This window comes from Oreochromis niloticus, linkage group LG5 (assembly GCF_001858045.2).
Source record: "Oreochromis niloticus isolate F11D_XX linkage group LG5, O_niloticus_UMD_NMBU, whole genome shotgun sequence".
NCBI lineage: Eukaryota > Metazoa > Chordata > Actinopteri > Cichliformes > Cichlidae > Oreochromis > Oreochromis niloticus.
This window is the reverse complement of record NC_031970.2, coordinates 9198279-9221025: the sequence shown is the minus strand read 5'-3', so window position 1 is coordinate 9221025 and position 22747 is coordinate 9198279. Positions and strand designations below refer to the sequence as shown.

General features: G+C 38.2%; 1 protein-coding gene across 5 annotated transcripts; it reads right to left on the bottom strand.

Moving 5' to 3' along the window:
- Positions 1-16: 16 nt before the first annotated feature.
- Positions 17-22688, bottom strand: LOC100696918 (potassium voltage-gated channel subfamily A member 10). Of its 5 annotated transcripts, none has more exons than XM_025907102.1 (3): positions 13026-22688; positions 7066-7199; positions 17-5855 (listed from the first exon to the last, which is right to left on the bottom strand). In XM_025907102.1, the coding sequence occupies exon 3, from the start codon at positions 5689-5691 to the stop codon at positions 4000-4002; it is 1692 nt and encodes a 563-aa protein (XP_025762887.1). In that variant the 5' UTR covers positions 5692-5855; positions 7066-7199; positions 13026-22688; the 3' UTR covers positions 17-3999. The 5 variants fall into 5 exon arrangements, with proteins under 5 accessions (XP_025762887.1, XP_025762889.1, XP_013132051.1 ...); XM_025907104.1 differs by lacking the exon at positions 7066-7199 and having other exon boundaries at positions 17-5544; positions 5686-5855; XM_013276597.3 differs by lacking the exon at positions 7066-7199 and having other exon boundaries at positions 13026-13119; positions 13314-22688.
- Between the last annotated feature and the right edge of the window lie 59 nt (positions 22689-22747).

Genomic DNA, 22747 nt, shown 5'->3' with positions numbered 1-22747 from the left:
TACTATAATCCTTTCATTGTTTTAATTTTTTAATGACATTTATTGACAGTCAAATACATAAAATATCATCAGCCTTATCCAAATAAGGAGGACTGAGATATGAGGTTCTTTAATTATTACCTGGAAGTTGATTCATGTGTGATGACATTTTAGATGTAACATAAATGATCTCCAGCATAGGTGAACAAACAAAACAACGAAATGGTAAGGAGAAGGACTTCCCAACAAAGCCCCATCTGTGGAGCATCGTGTTATCACATAGTGTCAGGATGCCTGATCCCCTCCCCACTGAAAAGAGGTGTACGTCCACCTGTCTGTTCTTCATCCTCGAGTGCTGAGAGAGCAGATGGAGTACCTTGCAAGATTGGTTTGTCCTGTGCCAAAAATCTACTGCTTATTTGTTATAAAGCAGCTCTTCTTTGGTTTTGTTTTTCTAAGGTCATCATATTAGTTCTTTAGTTAATAAAGAATCTATAAGAGTAATGCAGAAGCCATGTCTAAAAGTTCTCAGTCAGCAAACTCATGGCACAGAATCAATGATTCAAGTAATACCGTAGGTGAACGTGGCAGAACTTTAATCAATATTAAAGCTGTGAGGATTGCATTGCCACTCGTTGCAGCGCTGCCTTCACACTTTGATCAAAACTCTATAACAACAAGGTCATCAAGCCTTGTTTTTACTGGGCTTGTTCCAGCATCCAAGTCACTGGAAAAAATTAGAGACTTTTTAGAGTTTTATTACAAACACAAGCTGCAGAGGTCCAAGTGACTTTGCCCTCAGGAGGGTGTGAACTACAGTACACAGGCTGCTGTCTGTGCAGCTTTGAAATTGGCTTAACGTGTCTGCTGACAAAACAGTAACCCAATCTACTGATATGAGACTCACTGTCTGAGCTTTCATGTGAGACCAGTCCATTGTTTTCTTTTAAAGCAATGAGACAGAGCTTGTCACTAACTTGGAGAGTAAAAGGATAAACAGAGTCATGCAACAGTGATATTTTTAGATCCATTAAGGGGTGCAGTACAGTATGCTGTGTCACAGTGACTGGACCATCTGCTTTGAATGGATTTCTTGGGGTGAATCTTTATGTAAGGCAGGATAGATGTGATCTCTTCATTAAACACCCAATGAATTATAAATGATAGCCTCACATTGGCTTTGACCTTGCCAGAGCCACCTGTCTGTTAAATGCTAAAATGCTATCAGACCTTGTCTTTGGGCTATCACTGTACAATCAGTGATCAGCGGGGCAGAATGGTGGCCCGCTGACCTGAGTGTTAACTAGAGACACTAACAGGGCTCCAAACAGACGGTAATAAAACAGTCAGTATGTTTCAGCATGAAAACACTGCAACTACTTTTTTGATGGAGGCAAGACTTAGAACAAAAAATGCATTAGATATATAAAATCTACACGCATAATACCTTGATATCATTTACACATACCAACTGAAAATGTTTCCTTCCTGTGACTGTATGGGACAGTAAAACAAGTTAAATAGTCAGTGCCTAGCCTTAGAAGCCAAGATAGATAGTCTTATAAATGATTCATAAGGTCTGCATATTTAATTTGGTGCTTTTGCTTCAGAAACGATCCCAGTCAAAGGCATTGTTAGGCACACAGTATTAGGATTTCTCCATCCAGTGACGAGCTTTGCCAATAGAAAGGAAAAGCTAATCATGTTTCTATTTCACATTTTTGACTCAAAATCCCTCCATTTTTAGAATGCTCTATAATTTGATAATCCCTTTTTGATCTTCACACCTATTTCTGACAGAAATTCTATTCTTTATAGGCTTTTTAGAGAACACACAATGCCAAACATCTGCTCCTCCAGTCTTGATATACATCAATATTTAAAACAGCCTGACTTTTTCTGTCTCGTGATGTGACACAGTGTTAGTCATGAGTTTTTATAGAAACCTGAAGATACAGAGAGGGATGCCATCATGATATCAGCAGAGAACCAACAGCGAGTAGGCGTTAATAACAGCTAACATGAGGCGTTAATGAGTATTCATGCCCAAAGCTATACACTGAGACTTACACCTCCATTCATCACCATTATTATTAAACACAGGGGGAAAAAAAAGATGTTTTAAAGATTTAAATTTAAACATAGGTGCATTTCATTCCAGAAAAGAAATTATCTAAAGGAAACTTCACACTTTTAGAATACACATTTAATGAAAGGCACTCTTTGCTGAATAAATAAAACAGCAAATTATGACTTGAACTGTACAATGTTGACACACAGTAAGAGTCCTTAGATATTAAGTGCTTTATGACACTGTAAAGTGCTGAGTACCCAAGTGACAGCTGATGTCACCTTATTGCATTTTAATTACAGGTATTGCTCTTCCCATGGGTGAAAAATACTTTTTTTTTCATCCACGTGTCACATCATTATTGCATATTGTGAGGTTATTAGAAAGGTACCAACTGTTTTCAACTATATTCATTTACACTTTAGTACAAGCTGTATTTATATGTTTCATAAACTTACATACAGTACATTTTCAAGGTCAAAATGTGGCATGCATATATAGTACCAATTCAAATAAACTGTGCACATTTATCATTTGTTCTCTTCTTTTCTCAAATCCACTTAAGGTATTGGCTTTTCCCATCACATGGAATACAATACTCATTACTATTATGGTTAAAATACTACAGTACATTCAGCCACAGTAAATATTCAAACATTCATTTGCTGATAACAAGAAGTAAACCTCATTCCAGCACACTATGCCATGCAGTTAAAAATGAGAGAAAAAAGGCAAATGGAGATATGTTCAAATAAGAGTGCAAAAGTCGATTTTTTTTTTTTTTGCCTTTCTCCAGCTCCCTCAGATACAAACTGAATACACATGTTCTTTCACATTTTTACACATTTTTTTCCCCTGCCAACAGTGGATGGTGCAAAATTCCAAAAGTGCTTAAGAGATATGTGGAAAAAAGCATTAAGTGCATTTGATTGATGTGTTTTTAAAGGGTAAATTCACATTACACTTTAGAAGGTGATCCATATATCTAATGTGCATAATTTGGAGCAAAATCCCAAATAATAAAAGAAAAGTTGATTTTAAAAGCTGAAACTTCTTCATGCAACTACTGCATGTATTACATTATACTCTATTATATTTGATTTATATTCTTCAGCCATCTAGAAGATTTATGGCGGACATGCTAATGCACCAACTGTTTATCACACAGATATTGTTATGCTGTGTCATATGGAGAAGTGCTGCTTCTCCACAAGAATAGATTTGCTGATAAGTCACTGTGTGTGCTGATGTCCTCTTGCCTGGAAACATTCATCTGCCCTTGAAAATCATGCCAAGTCCTCTCAAGATTCTGCTGATTATGATGAAGTATAGACTGACATGGGACTGTGATGTAATATGAGTACTGAATATACTTCCAGTTCTACTGCTGCTCAAAATCATTTTTGATTTGTTTTCTTCCGTCACTTAGTCCGCTAATACAGTCCAGAAGGACATTATGCAACTGCCTATCCCGTCGTTACAGTATTTACTCTAACAATAACATTTTCCAAGATTAAGAATTTGCCTCTCAAGTACATATAAGCTATGACATTTTTCTTCAAAGTGCACTGGATGAAAGATAATATGTTATACCTTTCAGTCATGCTCATAAAGGTAACTGACAGTAGTTGTAGTAATTGCACTTTGACACATCCACATGCAGGCAGACAACTTCTGTGAAAACTGTCTCGCCAAACATACATCCAGAGATTTATCCATAACCATTTATCTAAGTCAGAGTTGCAGGGTGGCTGGAGCCTATCCCAGTTGCCACAAGACCACACGGTGCTTTTTAATACTGTAATTATCTACACAAATGCTGCCATGTTTGGAGTATAAAACGGAGAGAAAGATACACTGAATAATCAGTGTATCTTATTAATGGATATGTTTGTTTTGTCCATTTGTTTTTTATGCCCTTTATATAAATAAATACTTGAGTTTCTTTATCAGTGCATGCCATTCTTTTCATTCTGCCAGGTGCTGTTACTTTTGTTTAGTGAAAGTGTGCTTCCACACTTATTTGCAGCTGACATTTTCTGGGCAGCCTCTGCTGCTGCATCCATCACCTGTTTCTCCTCCTGCTCAGTCTCACGGTGGTAAAAATAGTTAAAGTTGGACACGATGACAGGGACAGGCAGGGCAATGGTCAAGACACCAGCAATGGCACAGAGAGTGCCGACCATTTTGCCTCCCATGGTGATGGGGCACATGTCGCCATAACCCACAGTGGTCATCGTCACCACAGCCCACCAGAAGCCATCAGGGATGCTAACAAATTGTGTCTGGGGCTCATCCACTTCTGCAAAGTAGATGGCACTTGAGAATAGGATGACTCCTATAAATAGGAAGAAGATTAGCAGGCCCAGTTCCCTCATGCTGGCTTTCAGGGTCTGCCCCAAAATCTGAAGTCCCTTTGAGTGTCGGGAGAGCTTAAAAATTCTGAAGACTCTCACTAGTCGGATGATTCTTAGGATCGCTAAAGACATGTTCTGACTAGAGTTCATATCGTCATCAGGTGTTGTAGCCAGCTCTGTTCCCAGGGTTACAAAGTAAGGAATAATAGAGACGATGTCGATGATATTCATGATGTTATTGAAGAAATCACTTTTGCTGGGGCACACCACGAAGCGGACACCGAGTTCAAAGCAGAACCAAATTATGCAAATAGTCTCCACTATGAAAAAGGGGTCAGTGAAATATGCCAGCAGGTTTTTAGTGGTCTGATGAAGGTTAGCATCTTCTCGGGTGCCATTGATGAATTGGGTTACACCTGGAATAAAGTCATTGTCCTCCCTGAACTCTGGCAGAGTCTCTAGGCAGAATATGAAGATAGAGATGACAATAACAAGGACAGAAACCAGAGCAACAGATCTGGCCGCACTGGAGCTCTCTGGGTATTCAAACAGTAGCCAAAATTGTCGCTGGAGTTCATTGGTGGGCAAAAGAACTTCTGGCTCTTTGATAAAACCTTCATCTTCACGGAACTGCTCCATCGCTTCATGACCCAATTCATAGAAAACAATTTCATTAGCAAATACATCTAAAGGTACATTGGCTGGTCTGCGGATTCTCCCTCCTGACTGATAGTAGTAGAGAATCCCATCAAAAGATGGGCGGTTTCTGTCAAAAAAGTACTCGTTTCTCATTGGGTCAAAATAGCTTATCCTCTTCATAGGGTCTCCAAGCAGTGTCTCTGGAAACTTATTCAGGGTGCTGAGCTGGGTCTCAAACATCAGTCCTGAAATATTGATGACAACTTTCTCATCCTTTTCTTCCATGCAGTGCTTTTCAAACAAATCTTCACTCTCGTAATAATCCCTCGGCATCTTACTGAAGACACTGTCGGTGGGAGACTCACTGTTGATCAGGAGCTTTAGATTAGAGATCAAACTGCCACTGCTGGAGTTGGCTTTAGTGGTCAGTGTAAGAGGAGTGGAAGGTGAGAGCCCCTCTGCACCAGACTGATGGCTGTGTCGTCCTCTGTGTGGTAACTGTTGAGGAGAAGTCAAACGCTGGGTTAAAAGGTTCTGATCAGCGGCCTCTGATGTGGGTGAGGTTGGGTACCCAGAATCGTTTGGGTCTCCCAGGTTGATGCCAACATCATCCATGTTTTCAAAATTAACAAGTGGTACCTCCATTGCCTGTCTTGTCACTAGCCACAGCTCTGTCTATCAACCTTGTTTTGTAGACAGAGGAGACACCACAGCTGGTGCCACGCTGAAGATCCTGGCAGGGGCTCCCTCCTCCTGGTTATCATTCAGGCAGCTGTACACTACTTTTTGGGTTCAGACCTCTGTGTAATCTGTGAAATAGGGGTGGGAAAAAGGTATGTTGTGAAATTGGACAAATGCTGCAATACACCTCTGTCAGCTCCTGTTTAGATAAGCAGAGTGCCAGCCATCTGATACTTTGCTTGTACAGTTATCCCCCCCCCAATTCTCTCCCATAACCTAAACGAAAACACAAACTCGGCAAATTCGGCCCTGAAAATGCTTACACGGAGTATGGATGGTATTATTGCTGATATGTCTGGCAAAACTGTTTCATTATAGAAAAACATCTGAACCTTCTGAGATTCATCAAAACCAAAGCACATTTATTTTGTCTCAGTATCTAAATGTTTGTCTGTAAGTACCTAACTAGTGACTTGTTTAATCCATCCAGATGCTGTTCAGCCTCAGGATAGTCTATCAGCATCACATTTACCTTATCTCTAAGAGGCTGTTTATCATTCCATTTGTCTGGTTCGGACAGGTAACCAAATCCTGACACACGCTCGAAGGATGGAACCTCTGTGTCCACGAGACACCAAGGGCCACGACAGACTTGGGACTCAGTTTCCACTTGCAATGTAACAGATAATGTAACAGCCTGTTCTTGTGTAGGAATATTATATAGAGGTTATGCAAACAACTGAAATGATATATTGAAATATGTTAGGAAAGGAGTTACTGAGCCCAATTAAAGAACGGACAAAAAAGTGTTTTTTTGGACAACGTTCTTGGATCTCAGACATTTGAGTCAATTAAAAAAAATTTTGCTGCAGAAACCTTAAAACTGAGTTAACTCAGCATTATCTCGCACCGAGATGACATTGAAAGACACGACAAATGATATTATTACCTTAATAAGGTCTGAACATCAAAGCGCTCCCAAATCACATCCAAATTTTCAATTAAAAAGTTAAAAGTTTAAATCCAGCTGTGTGCAGATGCCTGTACCACTCACCCATGTCCCCGCTCTGCAGAAGTTATTGTGTCCTCTCTAATCCTGCCTGGCAGCTCCGCTCTGCTCCCCTTCACTCCCTTCACTCTCCCTTATCCAGACTCACAATCAAGAGTGTCTCTAGCTCTATTAAAGCTCCCACTGGGTAATTTAACACCGAATACGAAACCAGAGATGCCAGAGGTACCCACACATACTCACAAACATACACAATCGCACACACGCAAACACAGACAAACTAAAACACACGTAAAGCGAACTCACTGTACTTTAAATGTGGGGGTCACCTGGCTTTGTTCTCCCTCCTCCCTCCTCCACCACTGGAGATAGGTAAGCTCTGTGATAGGAGATTTACTCCGCAGGAGCCAATCGCTATTTGATGAGGCAAAGGGAGTGTGGGACCCACTCTTTTCCTCCTTTCCTGCAGAGTAAGCACCCACATACAGGATCATCCAACCCACCCTCACCTTGGGATTTAACCATATTCTTCCCCTGTTACAACACTTGCCATAGCTCTCATTACCCTAAGCAGAAGAACACATCCTCCTAGGGGCTTCACCTTCCTTTTATTTACACATGTACACAGATGTGAACTATTACTTCACCTGCCATTGACAAAACTGTCACAACTGTTTTCTAAATCTTAACAGAAATCCGCTTTTTAAAATGGTTCTGCAAACATGTGATGCAAATCTATAATGTGCAAATTCTAGTTTGTGAAAAATATGAATTACAACACATATTTTAATGAATTCTGTTGATAAATGGTTGAATTTTCCACAGGGATTTAGTATATTCTAGTTGCACTCTCCCCTTGGGGTGTGAAGACTTAAATATCTTTGCACCTTCCGCAAACTGAGATTTTGTCAGATTAATAAAGCAGCTAAAGTCCAATTGAAATTCAAATACTTTAATTACAGAGATGTTATACTAGTTGGTATAGTTTAATTGAACATAACCTTGCACTTTCTCAGAATGTCATCTTATTTGGCAGCATAGTTTGATTAATATGTTACTGTATATAAAACCAGTTGATGGAAACCAGAAATCCTTCCTTCATCTCATTTTTGCTCTGCTGCAGCCAGGAATCGGCTGTCTCCTGAGCCCCTGTAATACTGAGCAGGACTACTTCAGGCATAGGCACATGGCGTCAAGGTCACAGAAAACTATTAAGACTTTACAGTCTGTGCTTTCCCATACATCATCAACACTCACCTCTTGGCATGTCATTATGTGTTCTCACATGAACATCATGCTCATGTACATTCATAAATATTAACTTAGGGAAAATCCATGCACATAGAGCATGGCCACACAGAGACTTGCATGTGCAAACATCACCCAGCTAGGTCAACATTCTCGATATGTAGGGATCTTTTTCTTGTGTGATCCTGTTATATCCTGGACATGTCATTGAAAATGCAGCCAGCCGAAGCATGACCTGTCACTTAAACACTTCATAATAGAATTTGCTACAGGCAAAGAAGGACAAGAAGATGGACAGCGAGGGGTGTTCATATACTCCACGAGTCAGGCTAAGAGGGTAAATAATCGATGCATTCCTCTGCAAAACGATTTGTCACTGAAACGAGGAAAGGGGCGGTAAATGCCTGAGATATGAGCTCCAGGATGACGTGGACTGCAGCTACTGCAGTGTTACTTGTCTCACGAGTACCGACAAGGTACCAGAGGGATAACGTCCCTCCCTCTGCCCTTTCATGCAGCCCTCAATCCATCATCCATATCTCCTCCCTCCCAACATTCAGCCCTCTCCCCGATGACACTGTCACCTTACCGATAAACACAGTGTGTTGACAAAGCATTTTCTCCAATGTGAAGGCTTGTGTGAACCATACTGACGCTGCATGGGTACAAATCACCTCCTGCACACCTTTATGGAGCTTGACTTTGAGCCATGGACACCTGCTAGAAATAGTAACAACTGCTTATAAAAGCTTAAAATTTGCAGTATTTGAAAGAAGTGAAAGACGTATCAAGTTTCTTTAGTAACAGTAGCAATGTCACACCCTGAAAATACTGAAATAGCTAAAAGTCCAGCATTCACTTTTTAATCTAATGAAGAAAAGTAGTATTTAATTTAATTAGCACTAGGATTATTAGAATGCTTGATTAATCTGTCTTTTGCTCTGCAAAAAATGTACTTTTGCTGAGCAAATATGTATGTGACTACAGTCATGCCAAAAAGATAGTTATACTTCCATAGAGATTAAGAGGCCGGTGCTGCTAATCAAATGTAGTTGATTAACTGATTATCAGCAAATATGAGCACCTCTATAAAAGCAGAAAATTTGGCAGTTTGCTGTCCAGAGCATTCAGATGTGTGTTAACACATTGCAGAGAAGAAAAGACATCAGCAGTGATCTTAGAGAAGCAACTGTTCCTGCACATAGATAGATAGATAGATAGATAGATATAATTTTATTTCGAACATGCAAATATAATTGAAATAACAACAGAAAAAGACAAAAAACAAAACTTAAAAATCATCAAGTTTTCATGTATATATCTATGTCTACAGAATGCGTGTGCTCGAAAAGGAGTAGGATGAAGTTTACACTTTTCTTGTTCCTACCCCCTTATTTCAAATTTCATTGCTTACAAATCCATATCCAGGATTCAACATTATTTGATCATATATGTTTAACTATGTACAAGTCTAACACATTAGATTTTCAGCACATAAACCAGAACAACAACAAACTACATTTTTACATAAACTAATCACCCTGTCTATAACACCCGCTTAATCTCTGAGCTTATTTTATATCTATGTGACAAACACCTTAATGAACACTTAAGGTTGGGTTACTCAGGACTTGATCTATAAAAAAATGAGGACACAATGAGACAACTCAGTCACTGAGAGGAAGATTATAAGTTTGCAAAGCAGTTTAAGGCCATTTTCAAGCATTTGAAATCCATTATTTTACAGTGAGACGTTTATTCACGTGTGGAAAATATTCAAGACACTTTCCAAAATCTTCCTCGGAAATTTGGTCAGACTGTAGAATGCTGAAAGAAACTGCACAAAACCCTAGTGCTTCATCTCACACTTTATTGGCTTCAGTTAAATGTTTGTTAAGTGTGATTTGGTATCTATCAGCATCAGCTGGGCAACTCCTCCGTATGCCAAAGTATTCTAGAGTCAATGTGAGACCATCTGTCCGACAGCTAAAGTTTGGCCCAATCTGGATCATGCAACATGACAATGATCCCAAGCGCACAGGCGAGTCTACAACAGAATGCCTGAATAAGGAGAGTCAAGGTATTGTAGTTGTCCAGTTAAAGTCCAGATCTCGACCCGATGGAAATGTTGTGATGGGACCTTAAGAAAGCTGTGAATAAACAAATGCCCACAAACATTACTGAACTGAATAAATATTATATAGAAGGTGCTGTTGAATCATGGGGTGTTTTGTTTCTCATAGGACCACAAAGAATCCTGGGAAAACATATTTTTTCCCCACATGACTATTTGTGAAATCTCACAGGTAAAATTGCCTTCTGACTGATAGAATTTTGTGCCCAAACTATATTATAATTTATTGGGTAGTTTAAATATATTATAAGTGTAATTTCTCATCTCTTTTGTTCAACAGGGACAGCAGATATATAAAAGGAGAAATGCCAGAAAGGAAGGATAGCTGAACACTGACAGACTGCACGGTCAGTGTCTTAAATCCTCCATCCACCAGGATGCCCCAAGGGTTTAAAACAATAATGCAGCAAGCTTATAAAGCTGTCAAATAAACATTATGTTCTGGCAGGTTCAATGTTTTTGAAATGTATACTTGCTTTAACTTGAAACCACTGACTTTTTTTCCCAAACACTCAACAGCAAACATCTTTACAGCGTTATACATAACATAGTTTTCATCTCTATAGCAAATTCCCCTACTTATGACAGCTTGCTAGCAAAGCTTTATAGCATTTGCTGATAACATTAATTGCTCTAACACCCATAACCTGCCACCAGAAGAATCTCTCAGTGTTTCTCTTTTGGCAGTTGCTCCACTATCTTCAACGACTACTCCTCAACTGCTTGCTGTTTGGAAATGTTTCTCACTGCCTGCAGCAGCCTTAAAACAACACCACGAGGGAGATAACAAACGAAGTTAAGTTGTGGGGGCAGAAGCTAAACAACGAGCTGAAAATTAATTAATGCTGAGCAGAACCACAGATTCAGTTGACAATCTGCTGTTCTATGATGAAAGAAATGTGCTTTACACTGTAATTTGAAACACTGTAAATAAAAAATATTGATTTTAGCTTATTTAACTGCTGTTTACTAGCGACTGTTCTCAGTTGCATTCAACAGCTACACTATTTACTCACTGCTAAGAGACTGAATACTTTGTTTGAAATGACAATGAACATAAGCTGGGAACTACTCATCTTGTGCACATGATCTAGGTAATACTATCTCAGAAGCCCATATGCTTAGAAGGGGGACAAGATTTCAAAGTGCACGTCAGGTAGCACGGATTAGACATTTCAGCCTCGTAATCTTATAGCGAGGTAACAACATCTGGTCTGTAATCCTATATATTGCAGCAGAGGTGTCTTCATTGCAGAGAACTATATATAAAACCCTTACACAAGTCAAAGTATAATGTTAGGGAAGCTAAAGTGACATGCTCATCCAGGAGGATTTAAGATGCAGATTATATGACTGCTGTATCCCCTTATGTTGTATCTTTGTTCAACCATGGAAAAAAAGATTAGAAATCTAATTTTCCAAGATTCACTTTCTTGTGAATATAGGGAAGGATTATTAATCATCTACAAATGGCATAGATTTCAAAAATACTGACAATTTGTGCAGTACTGGCTGCCCACACACATTCAGATCAACAGAGGGCCATTTGATGCAAAGACTCCAAAAAGCTCAAAATTTCATCACAGGCTCTGTAGGTAAGATTTGAAACTGTTGCTGTCAAACTGCAATCAGAGAGCCTGCACAAATTTGACCTGCATGGGAGGCACACCAGCAAAAAGAAAGCTTGGCAGTCTGCAAAATCCCTCAACACAAAACCCTTTTGCCAGTAAACACATACGCAAATTCTAACATAGCTACTCTAGAAAGATGAATGAAGATGGGAATTTCTGGCCACAATAAAATTAGATATGTTTGGTGCAGACCAAGGATACCAGCTGTAAAGCCTTAAACTGGAAATATTGTCATTTGGGGTTGTTTCACAGCCTCAAGAATCAGGTAGCTTCAAGTCTTCAAAGTGTTGCAGATGAAACAATGACCCTTGCAGTATGGGGCACCAAGTCAGTAAAAGACTGATAAAGAAGATCTTGTAAATATATAAATATCTAAAAGAACAGATTCATGCTGGGGTTATAATAGCGGTTTAGGCCAAAGGTACTCAGTTTTTCCAATACAAGAATTATAAATCTTTGTTGTTTTTTTAAATGAAATGATTAAATAAGCCACTTTCTTTGTGATGCTATAATCATATTGTCATCTACTGCATATTCCCTTGTCTGTATACACTTTAGTAATTGCTTGTCCAAATATTTTGTAAGATCACCAATTTTCAGATGATTTTTTAACCTATTTTTTCACATAACTGAACCTACAGGTCTTGAACTGAGGTTTTAGGTGACGAACGTGCTAGTAATTAAGTCTTTATTCCTCTGTACACACTTCCCTTCAGTAGACTAAGGATTTGGTCTGGATTGGATGATAGAGAGACTCCAGTGTTCATACTGTGGACTGAGGACTCCACTAAGGAGATTATGTAATATAGAAGATCAGCCTGGAGAATCACCCTCACAGATAAACTGTGATGACTAAATACTACAGACTTAATTGAAATGGCTGGATTGTTTCCAGCCAGCCTCACTAATCAAATGACAAGTGCTAATCTTAACTGACTCTTTGGACCCATCATAGCAAGAGGAGGTTAACACTGACAACAAACCAGTCATGGTGCAGCCACGACTATTAACACCACAGTCCTCTGTGGTGGCTTAAACTCACTGGTTAAATTATACTTTCCTTTACCAACATTTCGTTCCCTTTTTTGTTCTGTTCAAGCACAAAAAAAAATTCTTTTTTTAAATTTTTTGTATAACTAATGCATACTATCATTTCAAAACAAACAGCAAATTCCTTCAAAGCAACATAACACACTGTGGGAAGAATTATTCTGAAATCATACAGCAAGGATGAATGCCACACACCACCCACTGTTTTGATATCAGCATTGCTCACCGTTGGACAGGGAGGTTCCATAGCTGCAGGCGCTGTTTGCTCATCCAAAGCCTCCTGAGTTACACCAAGCCTCCTCCTCATGTTCCCATATGGCCTGTTGATGTGTACAAAACATTAGAATGATGAGATTGATGAGTGAGATTCACGAGAGAGAATCCTAGCTGAGATTTGTTAGCATTTAAATATTGTTGTGATACAAAAACAAGTATTTTTATATTCACTAGTGAAATATTTCACGATCAAGACTCTCATCTGTGTAATTGTAATACTGTTCAGTACTATTCTTACCAATAAAAAACTTCACTGCTAAATTGTAAAAATGCAAACTAGCAAATGTTGTTGCCAGGAAAGTTTTCAAATGTATTTTATTTGATGCAAAAATAAAGATTTGCTATTGGCAACAAGCAAAAACATGTCAGTCCAAATATGTCGCCCTATAGTTGCCCTAATACATTTTTGTAAGCCATAAAACAAGAATTACTGAGTTACCCAGGAAACTAAGCTACAAAATAATCTTAGAATTACGTTTGTTTTGCTACTTCACTCCAGAAATAGTACAAAGTCTTCTTATATTAATAACTGTGTAATAGTAACACACCTTTTCAGTGAAATGTAAAGCCTCTATTTAATTTACCTCTTCATCCAGCCGTGAAAGAAGCTTGTCTGCACTTCGTCACGCACAGAGTTTGATTAAATATCTGACCGGGCATTTGCAGAGTCTTAAGGAGCAGTTGTAAATCTCTCCAAAGTGTGAGGTTTCAACAGAAGGGAGGGCAGTTACAGTTAAATATACAAGACAGATGTTTTGAACAACAACAAAATTCGAGTCATTTAGTCTTGTGCAGCATGCAAATAAACACAGTAAACGTTATCTCATGTTGATAACGTTCATTAAGCTTTTTGTACAGGAAATGCACAGTGTGTAGGGAGATATCAGCGAATGTAACACTGTAGTAATCAGCAACAGCAACAAAATTACTGCACACAGGGACAGTAGATGTCACTATAAAACTTCTTTGTGATTTCTTAGTGGAAGCTTCTTCTTCTCACTCGTTTGTCTTGTCCATCTGTCCTCCCGTCGTCAGTATAACAAGGCTGAAAGGAAAGCACACCTGTGTTTATGCAGCATTGGGATCGTTTTTCTCATTGCTAGTAAAGTCCTGAACCTGTCTGTCTGCCTGCCAGGTGCTCTTGCGTGGCTCACTATCAAATTTCACACCCGTGCGTAGGATTCACTGGTCACAGGCCAGTGTTTTTTCTCTGCGTGCTCACTTTTTTGCCCTCACGTTGGTCCATTTAATGTTTTTTTTTTGAAAGTCAGTTGGGGTTGATAGACTTAAGGGAGAAAAATAAAATAAAACAAATGAAACTGAAATTTTATTTATTTATTTTTGTTTTATTTTCATGTCTATCTGTTTGGGTTGAGCCACTACACAGACACAGGTTCATTTTGTATCATTTAGTCTTGATTTTATATGACTAAAAATTGCTTTTAACTCTTAGCTGTGCTAACCTTTTTGCTCTACTAATAGTAATTCTGTTCTATTAGTCATTTGCCCATCCTAGGAACCCCATAGTGTAGTGGGTTACACATTTGCCTAATGAGCACCCTGGTTCAGTTCCACATGGTGACACAAAAGCCCTTGTGATTTGCGTCAGGAAGGGTATCCAGTGCAAAAATCTGCCAAATCAAATACACAAAGCTGCTTACTGTGTTAATAAGGTAGTGATTAAAAGCATCTCTCTCTCTCATTGTGGGTCAGGTCGGTGTTAACACAACTTTACAATGTTTCCAGGAGAGGATATCCTACCAAATTCCCCCCAAGGTCAAGCTGTGTAATGCTCAGAGACACTGCAATAAAAACCCAAGTGCTTCATGACAGACTTTACAGGCCTCAGTTATCATGTTCAGGGCTAAAGCTCATGACAGTACACTTAGAAAAGGACTGAACATGTATGGCTTGTTTGGATGTACTGCCAGCAAGACTGGAGTGTACAACACCTCTTGCCAGCTGTCAAGCATGGTGATGGAGGAGTGATGATTTTGCAGCCACATGGCTGAACAGAGCATGACTTTCTCTGTATTATAGTATTATAAAGTCAAATGTGAGGCAATTTGTCTGACAGCTAAAGCCAAAACTGGGTCATGCAACCGAACAATGATCTCAAGCACAGCTGCAAATTAACAAGAGAATGGCTGACAAAGAGAAGTATCAAAGTGTTGCAATGACGCGGGCAAAGTCCAGGCCTCAATCCAACGGAAATTCTGTTTTGCACACCACTGGGACAAAGTTACAAGGATTTCATGGCCTGAGATTACTTGAATTCATTTTCAATATTCTAATAACTTGGGTTCAGTGATGGGGAGCAGTGAACTAGTAATTTAACTATATTTTGTCATAGCTTAGTAATTCAGATAATTGACACCAATGACTGAATTTCTTTCATTTTGTTTTCATTTTTATATAGTTAAATGCAGAAAAAAACATTTTGTTGGAAAAGGAATGTTTTTTAATGTTAATCTGGTAAAAATAAGACACGATATCTAATAATATTATCAAAACTGAAGCTTAATAAAATAATTTCACCTAGTCTCAGATGCTGCGTTCGAACACTTTAAAACAGCTTAACTTAGTGATACAGACAAAACTGTACCACACAGCTTTTTGCTTAGCAATTTATTCTTTTTGAAGGACTGTTTTTCAGTGTTTTTTAAATAAATCCAATCTGATCAAGTTCTGTTATTCATCACATATCAGTGTAAACATTGCAATGCAGTAAATTGTTCTATCCTTAATAAACGTATTTAACATTCAGCACCTGTCTTCCACATAATGCAGGTTCTTGTCTCTGAAGCCAACATAGGCCTTATCACCACAGTACAGCTCTAAAACTCACACAATATGCACGGTGTAATCCTCTGCTTCTAATACACTCTCCTGGAATACCACTTCTGTTTGGCTTATAAAATATTTCTGCACCAAACTCTTGTCTTTAATCCTCGTGAGGTCTCTGGTTGCTTTGTTCAGCCTCCGTGTATTCGTATGTGTAGGAATTAGATACCTCAGCGTGTGTGACAGAGGTGCTGAAAAGCCCTGCTTGCGGCCATGTTGGTGGGGACAGATGGACAGGTATTCAACTCTAAACACTGGGTATCTTCTTATCCAGTGGAAAGCTGTTGGCCATTGTTGCCATGGTGTGGCTGCACGGGCTGCTGCTTCAGGAGAATAGAGCAGCTAGCCTATAAATCTTTCAGCCTGCAGAAGTCAGAGCGGTGGTTTTCACACACCACTGTGGGTCTAATAATGAAAAACTAGCTAATCGCAGTTTATTGAGAAGTGCTGTGTTTACACTTCTATATTTTCCTTTCCTAAATGACTGAAAAACATCCCAGTTTAACCTCTATGTATCAATGGTATTGAAGTACCATCCATCATAAAACCCAATTTCACCCTACTATTATGACTTTGCATTCCTCAGTGGTACTTGATCACTCTCTTTGATCAAACATGAATAATGAATGAAGGCAGCCTTCTTGCACCTGACATAAATGCTCCACCCGGGAACTCAATTATGTCAGCAGGAACCAGCTCCAATTTCTCAAATGATAATACAGCCATTTAGGGTCAGAAGGCATAGAAAATACGTCTCTGCCTTATAGTTCACTGCATTAATTGCTTATTTTTCAGCAATCAGCAATCAAATCAGTTGGATTTCTGATTGCTTCAGGTTTTTAACATATTTAGTCAATCTTACCTTTTATTACTAATTGTTCTGCTGCCTCATGTGGCAAATAGCTGGTACTGGCTTAAGGGATAATCCTGTTGTTGTAACAATTTGAGTATTTTCAAGTGTCGAATTGGACACCTTGGCAATATTTGACAGTCTATTGGTTATGTGCACTGAAAGCATTATGCCTAGAAATCAGCAATGAGGTAAATTCAATTTTTATTCAGATTATCTACACTATTAGATTTGGCACTATATCTGTGGCCTAATTGCACTGGAAGAGTGTACACATATAGCAACATACAATACAATGGGTTGAAAGATAGTGAAGAAGTTGGTTTCTACATAAATAACACTGTGTTTACCACAGATAATTATGTAACTGTTTTACCTTTAAACTTCATTTCCCCTCTCTTCTACATTTTGTTGACAATAAGTGTAAATGTAGGCTGCCTTCTTCATTTGTAAGATAAAATGAACTTGATGAGTAACATCTTTTACAAGCAGTGTAAAGCAGTAAAAGTTGTTATTAATCTGAGTTATCTTTTATAGAAAATCTATGAGTATTTTTAACTGCCACTGCTGTTAAAACCCTTCACATTTCATTAAACTCCATAAAAACAAGTAGTGTTGTTGGAGTGTTTCTGGGCAAAGAAGCACCAGCAGTGCCATCTGTACAATGAAGATGATGCTTTGTTTCAGGCCCCTTCATCAAGAGATCATTGCATACATAATGAATAAGCTCAGTGGATGCAGTGGGACACACTGAACCACACATGGAGCTGCCTTCATTCTGCTGCTCAGCTCATTTTCTGTTTGCAACTCTAAATTAGATTGCCTATTAAGCACATTTGAATGCCCTCTTTTCATCAAGATTTAATTTCCTCTCTGCTTGATCCATGTGATAGAAATCGTATGTGCCAAGATAAGACAACCAACATTTTCTATAAGGGAAAGGTTTGCATTTGCAAACCCATTAGCAGGAAAATGCATTTTTTGTTGAAAAATAGAAAGTGCACAAGCTGTGAGAATGTGAAGGGAAGGCAATGAAAAAAAGCTGGTAGGTTTAAAACAAAAAGTATACCGTTCCTGCTTTGTGCACAATCTCAGAGTTGGATGTGGGGATGTAAAAGGGGGAAGAGGCCTTGGGACTGAGATGTTGATAAAATATTAACTCACACAGGATATTTAAAGCCTCTGACATTCTTTCATTGCTCAACATGTTAGAAATGGCCTCCACAAGATGCGTACACAGCCAGCAGCAGGGATGGACTTTTCCCCTTAGGTTAAGTAATCAAGAAAGATCAGCGATTGATCACAGTGGACTGGACTGATTAACATGGGGTGACAGCAAGTTTAATGAACCTACAGTTTAAATGAAAACTGCTAATTTAGATCATTGATATCTGCCATTTTATAACAGTTAAGCAATGCGGAGCATACTGTGTTGACTTCTTGCATTCAGTGAGTTTTATTTCTCAACTTTAACATTCACTGAATTGCAGTGACTGCATAAATGTTTTATGGACACATTGCGTGGTGTATTTATAGCATTTATTGGTGCTCCATTCTTGATCATTGCTCACTCCAATGGCAACTGTAGTTCAGATACATCACACATATTTGCACATGAATTACTTTCTGTTTTTGCCATTTTTATATTGTTAAATACAGAGAAATAATTTTTGTAACTAAATGGGAAATATATTAAAAAAAAAAATATTAATCTAAAATCAGACTTGGGTCTTGGAAAGAAAGTGATTGGACAGGGATTTGTGCCAGTCTGTTTTATACTGTTAAATATTAAGTAATGTCATGGATAGCTTTAAAAAAAATAACAAGTAATTAAATTTTTTGAGAAACAAATCCATCACTGGATGTCACCCATTAGTCAGTGAGCTCCTGTTTTAAAGCCTTTGACATTAAACCCCAATGTGATGAGCAATGGACAACTCCAAGAAACTGCAGGATCCCCATTCGGTAAACAGTTATAGCAGACCCTAAAACACAATCTTCTTTATTTTCACTATCAATTTGAAAATTATTTGAAAAATAAACATTATTATGGAATAATCATTTGATTACATTTTAAGATAGACTTTAAACTTGCAAATAACACAATAAACTCAGCAAGATGTCACTTTTCAGACTTTGAAGCTACACCCATCCTGTCTGTGTAGTTCATGGGGGTAACAACATTCCTAGCTCTGCCCAAAAGTTAGAAATATCCAAAACCAGTTCAAATTTCTAATTATCAGGAAAAAGAAAAACTGGAGGTTTTAAATTTAACCATATGGAAGAAAGTGATTAAACATCTTTTCTTGAAAAGTGACTGATGGAAGATTCCATTTAAAAAAACGATTAGAGTTGCACAAACTCTTGATAAATGTTTTTTTTTTTTTAAATTTAGATTATGTAACTGAAAAATATATAGATATAATTAGTGAAAAGCACACATTAAAGAGCCATTAGTTACAGTTTATAAGCTGTGACATATCTCTGGCACATTTACCTCCCTCTTCCTGTTACATTGTGCCTCTGCTCTTTCAATGATAAATTTTGCCTCTTCAGACCCTCTTCAGACCGTCTAACATTAAGATATAAACATCTCAGAGCTCCTAAACATCAACTTCCTTTATCTGTCGCTGCCTCAAATGATAGACTGCCAAACCAACTTGTACAGAGATTAAACATACTGTAGTCTACTGTCTTTAACTGTTTTGGTGTATCTCAAGTCTGTGGATTGTTGTGTGTGACCCCAGCACAATAAACAACAAACTGAAATTTATCAAGGCCATTAATCACTGGTTTCTATGTGACCTACACCGCTGTTCTTGAACACAGGTCTGTTGATTTTGTTTCAATCAGTTGGCTTCAGAGTATCTGGCCATCAGTAGGATGTTTTTAACCCAGCCCATTTGTTATCCCAGATAAGTGGAGTGTGCGGTCTAGTGTATGAATGTATTGATTCTCCATTGACTCTGAAGGAGAAGGGTTAGACGGTCCTACTCCATCTAAACTCCCAGGGCTGCATTATGTATCTCATTAGACTCAATTACTGATTAGACAATCAAGAGTGTTTACGCAGAGAACAGCCTAGTGTTTTTATTTCAAGCAGCTGTTTAAGCAAACTCAAGTCTAATCTTGAGGTACTTAGATATTACACTTTTTATTTCTCTATTTCCCTTTTTTTATCTCTAGTTTCCAGATGTCAGATGTAGTGAAGTGAAAGATTGCACATAAAACAAAACAATGTTTTATATTTTATTTTAATAGAGTGTATATAAAAGCTTAATCAGGGCCTTCCAGCCTTTTTTTCTCTCTTGAAATTTACAGAAAAGCATTCATCACTGCTGCTTCAGTCATTCAGGGCAAAACTCAATTTGAAAAGTTAGAAATATTTGGTATATGTGATGAAACAACAATAAATTTAGATTTTTATACTCGCTTTGATCATCTCATGATCCTTCAGAGGGAGGCTGACCCTTCAGAGGGAGCTGTGAACCACTAGACCAATTTCCCATTTGTGCCCAATATGACACATTTTGAGAATTGACAACAGTATAAATGACCTAAATGTTACTTTTCAGTCAGAATTTTGATTACTTTTCCTAAAGTGACCCAAAATGTACAAAAAGAAAAACATATTGAACCTGTTACAGGTCAAAAAGACCTTATATCTATTCAGATGAACTTTAGAGCCACCATTGTGAGTCAAATAAAGGAAAATGGTAGTTTTAAAGAAAATCCTGAAACTGTCAAACTATAAAAACCATGTCTGTGTGTATTCTTATGGGGCAGTGGTGATAGAGTTAATATGGGACCTTCACATTGTCACAAGAACTGTCTGTCTTTCCACTACATTTGCTCAGGTTCCTGCAGAAACAAGCACTTGCTGGTCTTTGGCACAGTGAAAAAGTGAAGCATATGATCGTATGGGGCACAGAAGGAAGTCAGACTCAGAAGGTGTTTTGACAGAGACACGAGATCTGCACCTTGACCTAAGACCTATGATCGATGATAGACACGTGATATTGTTTGATATTACAAGTTTTTCCTTAAAAGCAAGTACCCTCTCTGCTCGCTGGAACATTTAAGACTTAATCATCCATTTATAAATGTCAGGCTATTTATGCATTTTGAGTTTAAAAATATAGATAGAATTTAATGTATTCTTGTATATATTATACAAAGAGTTAACTTTGTACAATGTATACAGTTAGGTCCATATGTTTTTGAACAAAGACACAATTTTTGCACACCACCACAGTGAGTTTTATATAAAAAAAATGAATAAAATATTAAAATGAAATAAAATAAATTTAAAAATGTGCTTGTAAGAATGGCTTTCGGCTTTAATTCAAGGAGTTTAACAAAACATTGCATTAACTGTTTAGGAATTAGATTAAACAGAGCTGCCATTCTCAGAGGCTTAAAATTTTCTAATATTATAAAATCATATTTTACATCACTCACAGAGATATTCATCTGTTAAATTAATATTTAACTTTTAAATCTTTGGAATTCAATCTCAGGCTCATTTAAGAATCTCAATACTTCTTCCACAAGGTGTTTTTGACACATTGATTACAATTACAGACTTTGTGTAGTTTCAGCAATGCCACCCTAGAGGGCAGTAATCATTTCTTCCATCACTGAATTGTTTTACAACTAAAATTGAATACAAAAACCTTTTAAAAAATATGCTAAAATATAATAAAATGAAATAAAATAAGCCAGTGACTTGTACACTGCTCTAAACAGATGAATTTAACCATTTCAAAACTCATGGCACTATTTCCAGGGCTGGATTTAATGAGAATAAAGCTGAACACCTTGTAATAACAGGGTGTGGTCTGATGCTGGGCAGCCCTGTTGGATTAGCTCCAAGTCCCACAGCTCTCGTCTCCTAATTACAAGCTGGTAAGCACAGTGCAAGCCTGTATGACTACTCATCCATGCTCCTGTGGGTATGCTACCATCCCTGACAAACAACACACAGTCTCACTCGTTGCTCCCTCACAACAGTTCTGTGGCAGTGGCAGCCACCTGCAGCAGGGCTTTGTTCCTGCTGCCTGTGTCCTTGCTCAGGCTGCTCTGTTCCATCTGCCTCTCACTGTTTGCCCCGATTTCAGCAAAGATGCTGCAGAGATCTGCACTGCATCGCTGGATCTAAGCAAGACTAATGACTAAAGCAGAGCTGTAGCTACAGCACCAAGGCCCCAAGTGCTCCCGTTCACAATGCATTGCTGTAGTTAAAGCACAAGTGGACCGAAGATAGAAGAGCACAAGCCGGCAGATAGCAAAACCACTCAGGTGTAGATGTGTCTGGTGAGAAGATGACACAAGATATCACAAGATATCATAAGAAATCAAGAATAAAAGAGCACCTCATAGATATATAGGAAATTTCAACGGCACATTTTATGGATCTAAACAAAGAAAATAAAAACTCAAATAAATAAAAAAAACTTGATTTAACAGCATACAAAACAAGCTGTTTTTATTAGTGCATTTCTTTCCTAGTATGGATTTTTACATTTGGATGTCAAGACCAGAGATCCACAGAAAGTTCACTGAAGGATTGAAGGATTTCTTTAAAAATCTTTCTTTCTCTCCACCTTTCTGTCTCTGCTCACATTCTCCTCCTTCTCCTATCTCTTCCACCAACAAAAAGCTATTAATAGAACACCCTGCTCTCTCTTTTAAACTGCAGGGAGCATATTCCGTGCACTTAAAGGGAGGCAGAAGCTGAAGATACCAGGAGGCGTCTGAAAATGTCCTCTACACTGCCCGTGGCTACAAAGATGCTGGCTGTCCTAAGAATAACAACAAAGAAGTCTTTGATCGATTTACGGCATTTTGTATCAGCACAGATGCTCTTCAGCTAAAATTAGCACCTCAAATCATTTTCAGACTAAATACCTTCCGAACATTGTGACGTGTGGGAAAAAAGGGTGGATAAACAGTTAAAAAAACACTTCTGCTCGTAC